Raw genomic sequence first — 17,731 nt, 5'->3', positions numbered from 1 at the left:
GACCAGCATAAACCAGCAAAGGACCAGCTTAAACCAGCATCCCAGCGTCAAAACATACCTAACCAGCATATGCTGTTTTTTTCAACAGGGAGTGCATTTCGAAAAACAGGAATGCTTTTAACCAAACAACCATGTGCCACTCTAGAACTTTACTCGTTGAACCTTAATTGCTGTGGACAAGCTGATGAAAAACAGGCCTGGTTCTTCTGTTATAAATAAGGCAAGAGTGACTGGCTTTATCTCTCTAGTCAGGTCAGGATAAAACGGGTGTGGTGTGTGTTTCTGAGATAAGCGCAGAGAGCACATTTGGAGTCTGCTTTAATATGTCTAGCTCTTAATGTTCAAAATACTTCCTTAGGGAACAAAGTTGATTTTATAAGGTCATTCAGTTTCACTGATAAAAGTGGAAGAAAATACAGCTGAAAACAATGAAACGATCACAGGTCAAATGTTCATGAATGGTTAAGATTTTTATTTTTATTTTAGTTTTTGAAAGAAGTCTCTTTTGCTCACCAAGGCTGCATTTATTTGATAAAAATACAGGAAAAATGGGAATATTGTGAAATTATTACAGTTTAAAAGAACTGTTTTCTATTTGAAAATACTATTTGAAAATACTTCAAAATTGAATGTATTGCTGCAATGGCAAAGCTGAATTTTCAGCAGCCATTACTAGCCTTCAGTGTCACATTCATTCTAATATGAATAAGAAACATTTCTTATTATTGTCATTGTTTAAAACAGCTGTGTTGCTTTGCAGAAACTGGGCAACACTACCATTCAAAAGTTTCGGTTAAGTAAGATTTCGAAAAGAAAAGGAAAAAAAAAAAAAAAACTATTCCATAAGGATGCATTAAATTGATCAAAAGTGACAGTAAATACATTTATAATACAAGAGATTTATGTTTTAAATAAAAGCCGTTGTTTTGAACTTCCTATGAATCAAAGAATACTCAAAAAATCAGTTTCTACAAAAATATTAAACGGCAGCATTGATAAAAAGAACTGTTAATAATTAATAGTTGATGTAGTAGTAAATCAGCATATTAGAATGATTTCTGAAGGATCCTGTGTTGAAAAAGTAACTCATATATTCTCTTGTAAATTAAAAAATAATGCGTTACTTTACTAGTTACTTGAAAAAAGTAATCTGATTACGTAACTCGCGTTACTTGTAATGCGTTACCCCCAACACTGCACACACATATATATGTAGCCTATATATATATATAAGCAATATCACACTCGTATAGCCTGTATATATATGTAAAACTGTTATCTTTACTTTCAACATTGATAATGAGTAATAAGTAAAGTTTCTTGAGCATCAAATCAGCATATTAGACTGATTTCTGAAGGATCACGTGACACTAATGTGTACATGGCTACTACAGGCAACTAATGCAAACGTGACAAGTGTATCAAATAAATACAGTACAAATGCATACTCGTTTAAAACAATTATTGTTACACACTGTAAAGAAATTAAGTACTATTTTTAAATATAATAGGCAGGCTGTGTATACTGTGCTGCACAGTAAGCACGCTAGTATTTCATAGAGAGCAGCAGCCAGTTTCTTTGAATCATGTTGTGAGTCTTTAGTCTGAGGGAAGGGCAGGCCTGCGTCACAGAATGGGCATGTTTCCTCAAACATTCGTGCAAGAGTGAGCCACTAGATTCCCTTCAGATTGTTCAGTCGTAGTACACGCCAGTATAAGAAGCGCTTTTTCCTTTCAATTTTCCCTTTTTTCTTTTCCTTTGCAGCGGGGAAGTGACCAATGAAGCTAATATGGGGAATATCGTTGTCCGTGTAACTTAGTGCTTTATCGTTATTTCATCATTTAAGTTTTTCTGTCGGTTGTTGTATATTCACGACAAGTGTTTGTTGCTGAAAAACCAAATCTATTCAAATAACGATGACAAGTGTGAAGGCTTGGCCACTGCTTCTACTGCCGTTTTCACTGGTCTCTATGGGGAAAGGTAAGCTGATTTTAAATGAAACGTCTTGAATGATTGTTTTTAAACCCAGTCAGTCTGTCAACTTCAGAAACTTTTCAGCGCGTTGAAAACAGCCTGCCTGAGCAATTTCGTGAACAAATGCCGCTAAACCACGAGACAACCCTGGGTTGAATTTTATGTTTTTAATAGAATCTCGAAAATTATTAGTCAAATGGAAAAATACCATTCTAAGAGCAGGGTATCAAAGACAGATATCGGAACTTTCCTGTAGGTGGAGCCACAATATACTGTACCTGTCAAGTGCATAAATGTAACTACTTGTAATACAAATAAAATGCATTTAAAGGGGGGATTACTGAGGTTAAGCTTTTTTTTTATTTGTAAGTCTCGTATGATCACCAAGGCTGTATTTATTTGGTCAAAAACACACTAAAACAGGTATGGTGAAATATTATCACTATTTAAAATAGCTTTTCTGCTTGAATAGATTTTAAAATGTAATTTACCTCTGATGGCGAAGCTTGAAAGCGGTGCTGCTTGATATTTTTGTGGAAAGAAACCGAGATAATTTTTGAAAGGATTATTTGATGAATAGAAATTTAAAGAGAACAGCCCTTATTTGACATAGAAATCTTTTGTAAAGCTATAAATGTTTTCCCTGTCACTTTTGATCGAACTAATGTGTCCTGAATAAAATAATTTATTACAAATCTTACTGACCCTAAACTTTTGACTAAAATCTTTTATTGTGGTTGTTGTAGCAGAGTGTCCATTTCCTGTTTTGAATGGCAAAATTGTCTTGTCCTCGGAATCCATACTGAAGAATAGCTTCCCAGACAATTCAGAAGCGTTTGTGGAGTGTGCTAAAGGATTTGAGAGAGATGAAGGTCCGACTTCAATCACCTGTGTGAACGGGGTCTGGAGTCCAGTGAAATTAACCTGCAAAAGTAATTCACTTTTGACTTCTAAATTGGGACATTCCCCTTAAAAGAAATTGTATCAAGTACTAAACTGCTATGTTTGCTTTCATTTCAGAGATTGATTGTAGACAACCTGAACTTTCACCACATATGACCTACTCCATACCTGATGGAACATTTTTTGGTGCCTACATTCAACCCATATGTGAGACAGGGTAAGGAACGCTGTGGCCCCTACTGTCCCTATTGCACTCATACTTGCAACTGATTCTTGTTTTTGTCTTTAATCCAGATATGATCTGGAAGGATCAAGCTACAGGCAATGTCTTGTTTCTGGCTGGAGTGGAAGCGCTGAATGTATATGTGAGTCCTCATCTTTGGATAGATTCATATAAGTGTTATTTTTAATATAATTTAGACATTATTATAGTGTTTCTTAATATTTTAAATTAATTTGATACATTTTTATATTTTCATCTTAGTTAAAGTTGTAGTAATTTTGTTCTTATCCCTTTTGTTTCTTAGTAAAGTATATTTATATAGTCTTTCATCATTTTTCTTTCAGTTATAGTTATTTAAATACATCAAGTTAAAACTAATTGAAAATGAAAACATTGCCTGGGCAACTTGCTGAAATAAAATATGTTTACATTTGATTTTAATTCACTTCATGTTTATATTATTTTGAGTTTTTTTTTTAATGATTTTAGTTTACTGTAATAACCCTAATGCGCATTCAGTATCAACATCTGTGTTGTCTAGAGCAACTTCACAGTCAGAGATGTTGTAACAGCTTCTCTTTCACCGTGTCTCTTATAGTGACAGTATGCGAATATCCAGATCCAATTGAGCATGGCAAGAGGGTTGCACCCAGTGAACCTGTGTTTAATGATGTCATTACATATTCCTGCGATGATAACTACATCCTCGTTGGCAACAGCTCAATTACATGTGGTGAATACGGGGTATATAGTTCACCACCTCCGGAATGCATAGGTCAGTTTTTGGAATTAAATTGTTGCACACATCTGAATATTTGGGTTGAAGTGTTCTGGAACAGTGTTGTAAATACAACTTAACCACTGATTTCTAGTCGTGTCTATTTTTAAAAGGCCAAACAAAGTAGTTTCGCTTTCACGTCGAAACACAGCATCACACACGGCGGCCTAGAGTGAGCAGAGGCCGGGGGCTAGAGTGAGGAACGGCCGGAGGGCTTGAGTGAGCAGAGGCGGCGGGCTTGAGAACGGCGCGGCCGGCGGATTCGACGAAGGAGCGTCCGGAGGGCTTGCGGCAACCACATGTGACGACCCCGGGCTGGACTCCGCTTCGTCCACGGTGAAAGCCGATCCGGTGATCCACAGCGCAAAGTTGTTGCATTTCCTCAGCGACCAGCACGGATCAGCTCCAGGCATGACGAAGCGGATATTGTCCTCTTTTGGAAGGCCAAACAAAGTAGTTTCGCTATCACAACGAAACACACAGCACCTTCATTTCTTTATGCACCAAGAGCTTGTAACACTCCAAAGAGGAAGGAAAAATTTAAATCGCATCATATGACCTCTTTAAACCCAGTCAGTCTGTCAACTTCAGAAACTTTTCAGCTCGTTGAAAACAGCCTGCCTGAGCAATTTCATGAACAAATGCCGCTAAACCACAAGACAACCCTGGGTTGGGATTGATCTGTTTCTTTGAGTTTTATGTTTTTAATAGAATCTCGAAAATTATTAGTCAAATGGAAAAATACCATTCTAAGAGCAGGGTATCAAAGACAGATATCGGAACTTTCCTGTAGGTGGAGCCACAATATACTGTACTTGTCAAGTGCATAAATTTAACTACCTGTAATACAAATAAAATGCATTTAAAGGGGGGATTACTGAGGTTAAGCTTTTTTTTTTATTTTTAAGTCTCTTATGATCACCAAGGCTGTATTTATTTGGTCAAAAACACACTAAAACAGGTATGGTGAAATATTATTACTATTTAAAATAGCTTTTCTGCTTGAATAGATTTTAAAATGTAATTTACCTCTGATGGCGAAGCTTGAAAGCGGTGCTGCTTGATATTTTTGTGGAAAGAAACCGAGATAATTTTTGAAAGGATTATTTGATGAATAGAAATTTAAAGAGAACAGCCCTTATTTGACATAGAAATCTTTTGTAAAACTATAAATGTTTTCCCTTTCACTTTTGATCGAACTAATGTGTCCTGAATAAAAGTATTTATTCGTTTACAAACACACACACACACACACACACAAATCTTGCTGACCCTAAACTTTTGACTAAAATCTTTTATTGTGGTTGTTGTAGCAGAGTGTCCATTTCCTGTTTTGAATGGCAAAATTGTCTTGTCCTCGGAATCCATACTGAAGAATAGCTTCCCAGACAATTCAGAAGCGTTTGTGGAGTGTGCTAAAGGATTTGAGAGAGATGAAGGTCCGACTTCAATCACCTGTGTGAACGGGGTCTGGAGTCCAGTGAAATTAACCTGCAAAAGTAATTCACTTTTGACTTCTAAATTGGGACATTCCCCTTAAAAGAAATTGTATCAAGTACTAAACTGCTATGTTTGCTTTCATTTCAGAGATTGATTGTAGACAACCTGAACTTTCACCACATATGACCTACTACATACCTGATGGAACATTTTTTGGTGCCTACATTCAACCCATATGTGAGACAGGGTAAGGAACGCTGTGGCCCCTACTGTCCCTATTGCACTCATACTTGCAATTGATTCTTGTTTTTGTCTTTAATCCAGATATGATCTGGAAGGATCAAGCCACAGGCAATGTCTTGTTTCTGGCTGGAGTGGAAGCGCTGAATGTACATGTGAGTCCTCATCTTTGGATAGATTCATATAAGTGTTATTTTTAATATAATTTAGACATTATTATAGTGTTTCTTAATATTTTAAATTAATCTGATACATTTTTATATTTTCATCTTAGTTAAAGTTTTAGTCATTTTGTTCTTATCCCTTTTGTTTCTTATGAAAGTATATTTATATAGTCGTTCATCATTTTTCTTTCAGTTATAGTTATTTAAATACATCAAGTTAAAACTAATTGAAAATGAAAACATTGCCTGGGCAACTTGCTGAAATAAAATATGTTTACATTTGATTTTAATTCACTTCATGTTTATATTATTTTGAGTTTTTTTTTTAATGATTTTAGTTTACTGTAATAACCCTAATGCGCATTCAGTATCAACATCTGTGTTGTCTAGAGCAACTTCACAGTCAGAGATGTTGTAACAGCTTCTCTTTCACCGTGTCTCTTATAGTGACAGTATGCGAATATCCAGATCCAATTGAGCATGGCAAGAGGGTTGCACCCAGTGAACCTGTGTTTAATGATGTCATTACATATTCCTGCGATGATAACTACATCCTCGTTGGCAACAGCTCCATTACATGTGGTGAATACGGGGTATATAGTTCACCACCTCCGGAATGCATAGGTCAGTTTTTGGAATTAAAGTTTTTACTCCAGTCACATACATTTTTTGTCCTAATTAGCTGCATTGAATGACAGTGGGAAGCTCCACCCACAAACAGTTGCATTGGTCCAGCATCTAGCTCCACACACTGTAGCTGTGTATAGAGTGCAACAGCCAGTTCCGGAAGTAACAACTCCATTTATTTTCTACATAGGGAGGTTGATTTTTAGCTATAATTTATAATAATGCACTCAAATATATTCTTATTGGCTGTTCTTGTGTGATTTGCACAACATAGTGTTGTCGTTTTTACTGTGGATGCCAAGTTGTTTTTCCACTGGAAACCTATCGCTAAGTAAAAGTATAAGTAATGGTGCTTCAAGATCTGACCCTTGATCAGTCTGAGCTTGTATTTGGACTCAATCACTGGTGTTGCAGCACCATCAGGGCACTGCATGTTAGAACTCAGCCTGCTGAACTCATCCTGCTATTCCTGCACAGCACAGTTGAATTGCATTGCCCTTTCACTTTATTGTATTTTATTGTTTTGTCCTCTTATTGACCTGTTTATTTATGTTCCATGTCATCTCTAGGTAACCTTCTACTTGAAGGTCCCCTTCTCCTTGTTCAGCAGGTCCTTCAGGCCTTTTGTGATTTATGGATTTTTTTTGTCTTAGTTGTATATGTTGAAGTGTTCTGTAATAGCAAGTCTTCAGTGACTCACCGCTCCCGGTCTGTTTCCTCCAAGCCCTACAGAATCAGCTCAGCCTCATGTTTCCATTTCATCATAGTCCTGCTGGTGACAGGAAGTTGTTGAAAAATATTTCTAGGGAGGCGATGTATCATTCTGTGAAACCATCATGGTGCAGGTTGGGGAGTATCGGATAGCTGTGCCTGGCAGTGCTGGAAGAACATTATACAAAATGCCATAAAAATGAGTGTTAATAGTGAGAAGAGTAAAAAACTTCTAAATGAGCACTACCAATCACTTTTAAAGGTGGGGTAAGCGATTTCTGGTAGCCAATGTTGACATTTGAAATCACCAAAACAAACACGCCCCTACCCCAAAAGGGTCTCGCCCCTATTTTGATAGCTCCGCCCCACACATACGTACGCAACCCAGGCAACGATTAGTTATGTGAAACAAAGCAAAACCAATGTTACACCGTGTCTACACCGGACGCGAGTGGCGCGGCGCGACAAAATACTATGGAACTCATTATAATCAGTGATGCTGTCTACACCATAGATATATATACACATCTATGGTCTACACTGGATGCGGCACGGCACGGCACGACACTACAAATCACCAACAGCGTCCGATCGCAGGCCTTCCGCTTCTTGAGTTCTCTCCAGCGCTGGAAAGCTGATCCGATATTTACACGGGTCCTACTTCTTGCCTTATTGCCTTAAGCCTTCTTTTGTTCCGCAAGCCTTTTCCTCATTTGTTTTTTTTATCCGCCTCTATCTTTCTGTCACTCGGCTCGGTTAATGTCCGTCCTATGCTGTGCACTGAACGCTCTCTCCTCCACATCATGAGTAGACACGCCCCTTACTGCTGATTGGCTACAAGTTTGTTTTGCTACTCAGCCCGAATCAGTTTGCTAAAGCGTTTTTGAAAAATCGCTTACCCCACCTTTAAGTTTCCAATATGCAGAACTTTTTTTTTTAGATAGATCGATAGATATAGATAGATGTAGATATGTAGACTTAATTTTGTTATCAAGTGACTTCATTTTTGCACATTTTATATAATTATTATAATATTACAATAAATTATAATAAAACGAATAAGTCACTTGACAACTAAATTGAGCCATTTATTGGTACACCTGATATTGAACAACCCGATTAATTCAAATTGAATATATCTGTAAACTGAACCTTCCGAACGCTATAATGAATGGGAATTTATATTCCAAGGTGTGCATTTGTGATATGAGTGATAAGTAGGCCTGTACAGAACCCGCAGCACTTCCTGCGCTGATTTTGAGGGAAACTCTGCTGCATTCTGCTTAGAGTACTGCTGCACTTGTAGCTAAAAGCATAATCAAATTAGATCAAATATGAAACGAATTTGTGAATGATGGGCGTTCCTGTTCTTCAGAAATCTGTGGATCTTTCTCCGGTGGTTTTGCATTCCATATACATTTTCAAATCAACTGAATTGTCTAGATGTTTATGCAACATGTGCAATGTTGAATTGGAGAAGATGGCAAAAGCAGATAACGACGTATTCATTTTTTTTTCAGTCATCATGACACTGACAAAAGCAAGCACCACCATAAACAAAGCCACAACAACAGACATGACAACAGCCTCCACCCGTTCACATGGTAAGGAGTCCAGCCCAGCTTTTCTTCAGGTTTCACACTAATTATTTGTTATGGTTATGTTGTAATGGTTATTTGATTATGTGTTTTATTGCAGGAGGACTTGTCAAAAAGCTCACTATTGGCTTAAGTGAGTTCATCCTTTAAATCCAGTGATACTGTACTGAATTCAATGTCTGGCTACATCACCCTCAGGAAAGTAATGCAGTTACTGTAGATGGAGGTGACTTTAGTTTGTCGTACAACATATGTCACCATATTATATAACAGTCAGTGATGATAATGGCTTATTTTGTCTTGCATAAGTTCCAAATAAGAGGAGTGATCACTACTATAACTGAGGGCCACCACATACTGTATCTATTGAAAGTTCATTTCCTTTTGTTCATGTGTCTCACTGTTATACTCACTAATAACACAACTGATCTTATATGTTGCAGGTGCCTTATTGTGTATAGCCATTGTCTGTGAGTATATGAATTATTTGGATTGAGCTATGTACAGTATAGATAGTATAGTATATACCAGTTGTTTTGGGGTCATTAAAAATGTTTTAATCACTTTTTATATTATTCTATTCAGCAAGGATACATTAAATTGATCTAAAGTGACTGTAAAGACATTTATAAATGTGCAGAAGATGTAAAATTCCTATCACGGTTTCCACAGAAATATCAAGAAGCATTGAAGACTGGAGTAGTGACTGCTTAAAAATTCTGATTTGCTTCAGGAATAAATTGCATTTTAAAATATTATAAAATAGGAAACATAAAAATAACAGTAAAATTGTAAAAACTTTTCACATAAGAAACTTTCAACAATGTAAAAAAAAATCATACTGACCCCATATTTTTGAATGGTACTGTATGTTGTCATGCTTTGGTGCCTTTGATTGTGATGCACAGCTGTTCTTGACCCCATTCCAAAGCATTTGAAATTTGAAATGATCTTACTCCACAGTGGGTGTGTGTTTTGGATATCGTAATTTAAAACGCAGAGGGTGAGTATATCTCTTAATCTGTCGATTGATTTAAAATCATTCTAGCGCAGCTAAGCATGGCTGACTTTCACTTCACTTCAACTGCATGCTGCTGTACACATGCATTCATCCACACATTAACATCAGGTTTCCTCTTGCCATTTCCTGCATGAATCCCATCTTTTCATATGAGGATGAGGATGGACAAAAAAATACACACGCACTTTGATTCATGTTTTTATCAATCAGAAAACTATCTGTCCTTGTGCTTGATTTGTGGCTGTGGCACACTTTGAATTGTTCATTTTTTAGTTTGATTCTCTTGTACAATGACAGAAGAAGTGCTTTTGGGCTAATAAAGCTTATACAATATCATAGAAAATAAAGTTTCACATACTGTACTGGTTTGAAGGAAGTCAGAAAGTCCATGCAAGTTCCTACCTTAACATTCCCAGCATGCTCATCATGAGTTAATGGGCAAACAAACTCAATCTCAAGTAAATTATTGCTGATGTACCCCGTGAAAATGTATTATATGAGCCGTAGTAGGTTAAAAATAAAACGTTTTAATTAAAAGGTGTGCTGTCACAAAGGAAACGCTGGTCTGGTGCTGCTGGCAAAATGACAGAAATAACTACGCAGAGCTAATGTATGACCAAATACTAATTACATCCAAACAGCATGCAGAGCAGATGGCTAATTCAATATTAACAACAAATGAATGTGTCCAATAAATAATGTATTATAATGACTTTACTGTATCTCTTTGTTTGATAATGCTGCATAGTTCATACAATACTGGTGAAGAACTGAGGGCAAAAGAAGAGTTATTGCTAAATCAAAGTGTCTAAACTCAAGGTATCCACCCATATCTGAATCTTCATTAGCTTAATGTGAGTTTTCTTTTGTCATGACTTCATCCAATGACTAATACACTCATTAGTTGTGAGGTAGTTCTGGCAAAATAGTCTCAATTAATTATTCTTAATGTGTTATTGTGTCGTGTTTATTGTCCTTAATGTGTTTTATCTGGATTCTCAACCACAGGGCAAACAATCGGACAGCTCCTTTGCTTTAGCGTTATTCCTGCACATGGATTCATTGAAGTTTCAAGTTTTTAACTTTTTTTTTGTTGTTGTATTTTATAAACTAGATATTGTATTTATTTATAACTGCTACAAAATGTTTTGCTTTTAGAAATATATTAGTTATTGGTAAAAGCACAAGATTATATTTTTGTATATTTGAATGAAGATTGTTTTTTAAGTACTTGGGTGTGTTTCTTTTTCCCCCAGGATGACCGAATCCTGACCTCTAAATTTCCCCATCTTGTTACCAAGAATCCACCCAAAAGAATCTCTGGCACATGTTTCCACTCGTGTGTTTTCACCTTTTAGAAGTGCAGTTTTAGTGCGAAGTTGTAAAGTGAGATATTGACAGTGTACCACAGCCGGGTCAGATTTTCTGTGACCATATGGTGACAGGAAACCTGATCCTGAATTAGCAAACGTTTCTAATGTGAGTTGTAATAATTCTTCACCCCCCTTTCAAAAGTATTACTTTTACGTAAGCAGTAGACCACACAGCAATGTGGTTACCAAGACAATAGCAGAGATACTTGCTGCTATTCAAGCCAAATACTTCCATCAACTGGAGAATAATTTAGACAGTGTGCTCTATACAGAGACCTTGGCCAAACCCATGAAAGCAAAGAGAAACTACATTTAAATGTGGTTCTCAAAAAGCTGCTAAAAATATTTAATTAAAAAAAATAAAACAATAATAGTCTATTCTTCTTACAGTTTTTTTTTAAATCTATTATTTATTTGTAATTGCTAAAGAGCAAAACTTACTGCTTTTAAACAAGTCAAGTGAAATGTTTTCACCCATTTCATAATTTCCTGGGGGAAAATTGTAAGTCAAGTCTCTTAGAAATGTAATAACTTGCTTCTCATTAAGATTTGGAATGGTTTGAGGTATAAAACTATTTGTGTAAGTGTAAATGGTAAATGTAAGTTTGTTTAATAAGTAATATTTATTTATTAGTTATTTTTAATATTGCATATATGCTTTATGTATTACCTTCATGATAAAGGTTTTATAGTTGTTTTATAAGTTTGGTTGCAAGTGGATGATATAAATATGTGAATATCTAGTTACACAACATATTTAACAAGTTAATTTTCCCTATGGAGATGTAAAAAAATACATATTAATGTAATTATTGTTTATTTATTGTGTTTATGTTTTGGTGGTGGGTATTATTAACACAAAAGAAAAAATGGACTGAAAAGGAAGGAGAGGAAGAAATATCGGGGAAAAGAATGATGTACTTCTAAAATAAAAAGTTCGTGGACATTCCAACAGAGACAGTTAGCAGGACAATGTACCTTCACAAATGGCAAAGAATGTGGTGGTTTCTCAAGTTCTTATGGTGACACTAACAGGAATGGTGCAAATTTAATGTACATTTTTTTTGCTGATCACATACAATAGGGCTATTCTAAGCGTTTAACTTGGAAGAATGAGCCCATTATCAGTGTTAAAACTTCTCAGGAGGTTTTGCCGTCTCGTAGTAACCCGGATCTTTTGTTATATGCTTGAGTAAGCATCTTCATTTAACCCAGACGGTTTCACACTGCAATCCGAGGGCCCATAACTTCCAATCACAGTCGACCATCTGGGAGGAGACGGCCAAGTGAAGAATTACAGAGAGGGATTTAACCATTAAATCTGGCCAAATAGCGTGTAATCAAATATATATTTAAGAATATCACGTATGCCGTCATCTTGGAAAAGTCACATAGACCAGGAGATGATTCATTGTATGGGTGGATGCTTAGCAGTAGATTGCTAATGAATGGGTGTGTATTTACTCATGCTGTGGTACTAAACACAACAAACAGTAAGTCAGCTCTAACCAGAACACTCTGACCAGTAACTGCTTTATATGGTCATCCAGTCACAGGACATTTAATAAGTTGCCCAGCCCGGTTTATGCATAGACTCAACTTCTTTTTCAAACTGAAGGTTTTATGAAATTCAGTAGAGATATTTTGTTGTTGTCTGCTCTTTTTATGGTGCTCTTAAAATTATACAGCAATTTAAAAGATCTTTTCCTGGCAGAAAGGAAACGTGGGTCCTTGTTATTCATTAATTTGACCCAAAGAAGAAGGCAAGAGCTACTAGCATTTGTCATTGATGAATGCAGCACATTTCCTGGGCCTCAACCTGACAAGCTAGCACAACATCCCTCATGTGGACAACCAAAAAGTTGGGACTTTTCAGATTATATTTTAATGACACGCATAAAAAAAACTGTCTGTGTAAATTGGAATTGTAATCTTTGTTGATGCTGACATGTTATGCTAAGCAAGGGTTCTCAAAGCTGCATCTCTGGGATCATTTAGTGTTGGTCAATCGGCTGTCATGAATACATTAGAATACATCCTGTTTTAATACAGCCATCAGACCATTAAATGCAATCACAGTAAGTGGGATCAGTTACAGATGCTGGGAAAGTGATCCCAAGTTCAAAGTTATAAATGCGTATGAACTCGTCTGGGTTTAGATTAGCTCTGATGCTCGCCTGGAGTGTGGAGTCGCCTATTTGAGGAGAATCGTATTCATGCATGTCTGTTTTTGGAGCCGTCTGTCTGTGCAGAGCACGTTTTGAGGTGCCATCTAGCGGTGAAGGAAATGAGAGAGTAGCGCCAAGCGGCTGTTGCGTCATCAGTTCCTCACGAACCAAGCTCGAGCAGATTGGCCTATAGTTGAATCTCCTCTTTCCCCGTGGAAATGAATCGATATATGGTCCATCTTGCAAACTGTAGTAGTGTCGTTTAGAATACACACGTGTGCCGTGGTGGAAGCAAACACGTATTTGGTTGACATTTGGACTTAAGTGTTGACCTTTTATTTTATATTAAACGAAGTTTTGAGACAAAAGCTGGTGCTGCAGTGGAGGTCCAGGGTGAACAATCTGGATGTGTCAGGTAATAAACGTAAAGATATTTAATTAGTCACAGGTGCTATCCCTTACCAAAAAGTAGTATACTTAAAGAAGATGTGTACTATAGTGCCCTCTACAGTATAACAATGAAAACACAGATTCTAGGAACACAATTATAGCTAAAATACATTTAGACTTTTTCTAAGTATAAGTCAAGTATACTTAAATGTTATTTTAAGTATATTTCTGAGAAGTACATAAAGCCCATTTCTGAGAAGTACATAAAAAGTAGACTAAAAGTATACTTTCCTATTTTTAGTTTAAAAGAAGTATACTAATAGCACACTTGAATAAACTTCTTTTTCGTAAGGGATATCCTGTCATCAAACGGAATAAATAAAACTCTTTCCAAACAGGCGTTCCAAATAGCGATTTCCAATTCGTGAGCGAGTCGTTCTTTAGAGTCGGACCTTTTCGATGAATCGGTTGAACTGGTTTCATAAACTTAGTCTGTGTTCGAAATGGCATACTTGCTTACTGCTTACTGCCCAGTACACAGTGCATACTGCCTTCTATTTTTTTTAAGGAATAGTGTGTGAAACAGTATACAATAAGCAATAAATGTTTCAGAGTAGTATGACAGAGTAGTATGACACGCATTCTGAGTAGACAAACACTGAACATTAATTCAGCACAGCTGTCAAGGTTGTTACCTTAGAAACAACTGAGCTAACTGTTCTTTTTACAAAGGCTTGTTAATAAGGCTTCATACTAGCAAACAATGCTATATTGCCCAATTGAACACATTTCATAATTGATTAACTTTACATATTGGACAGAACTAAATCAACACTGAGCTGTCTTTATTGATATTTTTGGTAGTTCCACTAAGTGGCGATATATTAAAAAGCGATATATTCTAGTTACACTAAGTGCAAATACTGATCAATTCTGTTTACACTAAAATAGCAGCATTTTCTTTAGCAACAGGAGTGTAAATAGTAGTTAGGTGGCAGATATTTATATTTCAGTACTGTAGTAGATTATAAAACAGTATGCAATAACATTGAGTATAAATTATCATACTTATAAACTTTATTAGATGAATGCCACTTTATTGGGACAAAAACCTACCTAAAGCATACACAACACTGTATTGAGGCGTTTTATTTCCACTTTTCAAATATTTACTTTCTATCTGATCTGGTGTGATGGGAAAAGGAGAAGCATGAGTTTGACAAAAGCCAGGGTCGAACTCGGGTCGACTGCGTCAAAAGCAAACAGCTCACGTTTTATTTGCTGCGCCACTGAAACTTCGGAATTGCAAGTGTCTTTTGCAGTGCTGTTAATCACAGCCAGGCATTGGTGGGCAGAGTTAATGTAAATAGCCTCTGCCAACAAATTGGTCTATTTGTCCTTAGAGTAATACACTCCATTTCTTTTTAGAGCTGCTTGACAGTGGAATTGAATTCTTTTTTAGAGCTGCTTGACAGTGGCTGTTTGCACTGTTTGCATAATTGAAATATTTTTATTTATACATTTTATTTATATATTATATTGCTGCAATATTATTATTATTATTAATATCTTTGAAAGAATCTGTACTGTATAAAAGCCCTATAAAGATAAAGGTGACGTCATTTGATGATCGGAAACGTGCTGTAGAGATTAAAGTACAATTTATGTCCTACTAACAATACTGTTTTTAGATACACAGCGATAGTTTGTAGTTTACATGTATATGTATATACGTACAAATACAAGTGTTACATTTATAATTACTATTCCCCACCTCTAGTTCACTAGCGTTTGAAGATGAAACGTCACATGGAGCGCGTTGCGTTCTGGGAAACAGTATCCCATGCAGCGTCTTCAGATGCATACATCAAATTTCAGCCAATGTAGCAGGTGATCCGGGCATTCCATGCATACAGAAAATTCACATACTATTCACAGTATACACACAGCATCCTGCAATATAGTATGGTAGTATGCCATTCCGAACAGCTTCTGTACTGATTTCAGTGTACTTGAGTTATATTTAGCAGATTCTGGCGAATATAGTAGGTCATCCGGGCATTACATGCATACAGGAAATTTGCATATTATGCACAGCATACATACTGGATACTGCAGAAATAGTAAGAGTAGTATGATAGTATGGCATTTCGAACACAGCCTTAGTTATTTATTCACGCATCCGACTGAATCGGTCTGGACGGTTCTCGAGTCAGCAACTCACTCAGCTGACTCATCGATCCGGACGTCATGACTTACAAGAATCACTGAATTGGTTATTTTGAAATCAAATGTTCGAAAGAACCGATTTCCCGAAATGATTCGAACTTTCCATCACTACTATTCCATTTTCAAACAGGCAGTTCCCTACCCAAACTCATTGGTTTAGATTAGCAGAGCTGCTTCGGAAATTTCTGATTGGCTAGATTATGATTACAAATCACACATCAGTCATGTTTTTACAGATAGTTTATATCTTATAGTATTTTTAAAATGATAAAGTCCGCACATCACTGTAACTGCTGAAGTTCAAATGGATTAACATAACATGAAAAGGTTCCAACAGAGGCCATATTAAGACTATTATGCTGCCTGCTAATTGTATTGGACTGGGAAAAAAGAAACGCGTAGCATAAGAATAAATTAGTTTTATTTAATTCATGAAATTTATGCAAATCAGACATGCAAAGACATTGATCACAAACACTGCAGTAGTCAACACCATTTAGGTCTCACATGTGATGTCAAGACTGACCCAAGAACACTGATTTCAAATGGTGCTAGATGCCATAAAGTACTCTATGGCACCATCTGAATTCAGCTTCCAGGAGCAGCACAGGAGGAGATGGCACTGGAAAACAAAATTAAAAAAAGACAAATATTAAAGATGCTACAGTGCATACTATAGCTTTTAAACCTCATTCTGTCAAGATAGTTTGTTCTGATCCATACTTTCTTTTAATAGGATTTATTTCTGTGAGACTATGTTAAAACTTGTTTCCTTGCCACTACTGCATATACCCGAGAGTAGAGGTATTACGTTTGAACTACTGTAGACCTGAGTCAATAGAATGAGTACAAAAGAAAAGTATAGGGAGTGACCAAGAGGGAGGGAGAGCATTTGTTTACAAGTTTATTTTTTTCACTCTAGTGCATCAGTTTATTCTTGGTTTGCTGCCTCTGCGCACCTGACAGCTTGTGTAATGCTGATCCAGCTCTTAAAGGGAAAGGCATCTTTATCAAGGCTCCGAACCTGCCATTTAAATGGGGTGGAAAAGAGAAAATATTGCAGTGAATATACAGTCAGCAGATTGCAAACAGTTAAGGCACGCAGTATAGTATTTTATATTTATTTTTTCTTAAATACGATTTTCAAGCATAAAGCATATTATTTGAACTCGCATATAACAAGCAGTTTATTCCCAATATTTGGTTGGATGCTGAAAAGATGTCTTCAGGGACATCTAGGGAGATAAGGATGTTTATCGCTATCACTACTGTTGGGTCTAGAAAGATTACGAAATTCATCTTTCTTGGACAAGAGTCAGGCCAGGATACTAAATATAACATCTTATATATAGCCTAACAACAAGTGATAAGTGAATAATTACTAATACTTTACTTTATTGTCCGTACAGGTCCTGGACAGAAATTCATATTTGACACTGGCATAAAAATATATAGACAGAAAACGTACTTTACACTTGCATACTGTATAAAACACATGGAACACACAATATCCTCATTTAAAAAAACAAACAAACATATGAATACAAGGCACAATGTAAAACTATTACACATGATAACTGTAATGATTAAAACAAATAGAGCATAATGCCATAGGGGTTTTTAAAAAATACAAATATAAAAAAAAAAGGTACCATATATAAATATTGTTTATAAATTCACTATTATAGCATTTTTTAAAAATGAATTAAAAGAGTGTCTAATGCTGTCGGTTGTATTTTTTTTATTCATAAATGTACATTTTTACAAAATTATAACAATGACAGGTCGACCGTATTGTTCACTTCAGGCTACATACAAGAAGCATGTAATGTGGCCTGATTGCGCCACCTGGAGGGAAAATTGAGCATTGCGCTAATGATTTGTTTACCTC

The 17,731-nt window shown here is 36.2% G+C and overlaps 1 protein-coding gene across 2 annotated transcripts; it reads left to right on the top strand.

Annotated features, from left to right (window-relative positions):
* The first annotated feature begins 1,661 nt into the window (after nt 1-1,661).
* Nucleotides 1,662-10,820, top strand: LOC107667010 (complement component receptor 1-like protein). 2 transcript variants are annotated; one of them, XM_016458584.1, is made up of 15 exons: nt 1,662-1,981; nt 2,722-2,907; nt 2,996-3,095; nt 3,173-3,243; nt 3,700-3,876; nt 5,193-5,378; nt 5,467-5,566; nt 5,644-5,714; nt 6,171-6,347; nt 8,582-8,665; nt 8,760-8,792; nt 9,103-9,129; nt 9,623-9,662; nt 10,429-10,534; nt 10,689-10,820. In XM_016458584.1, exons 1-14 carry the CDS (start codon nt 1,918-1,920, stop codon nt 10,490-10,492), a joined length of 1,380 nt encoding a protein of 459 aa, XP_016314070.1. In that variant the 5' UTR covers nt 1,662-1,917; the 3' UTR covers nt 10,493-10,534; nt 10,689-10,820. The 2 variants fall into 2 exon arrangements, with proteins under 2 accessions (XP_016314070.1, XP_016314069.1); XM_016458583.1 differs by having other exon boundaries at nt 1,663-1,981; nt 10,429-10,499.
* The last annotated feature ends 6,911 nt before the right edge of the window (nt 10,821-17,731 follow it).

This window comes from Sinocyclocheilus anshuiensis, unplaced genomic scaffold (genome assembly GCF_001515605.1).
Source record: "Sinocyclocheilus anshuiensis isolate Anshui unplaced genomic scaffold, SAMN03320099.WGS_v1.1 scaffold615, whole genome shotgun sequence".
In the NCBI taxonomy this organism is placed as follows: Eukaryota; Metazoa; Chordata; class Actinopteri; order Cypriniformes; family Cyprinidae; genus Sinocyclocheilus; species Sinocyclocheilus anshuiensis.
This window is presented reverse-complemented; position numbering and strand designations above follow the sequence as displayed.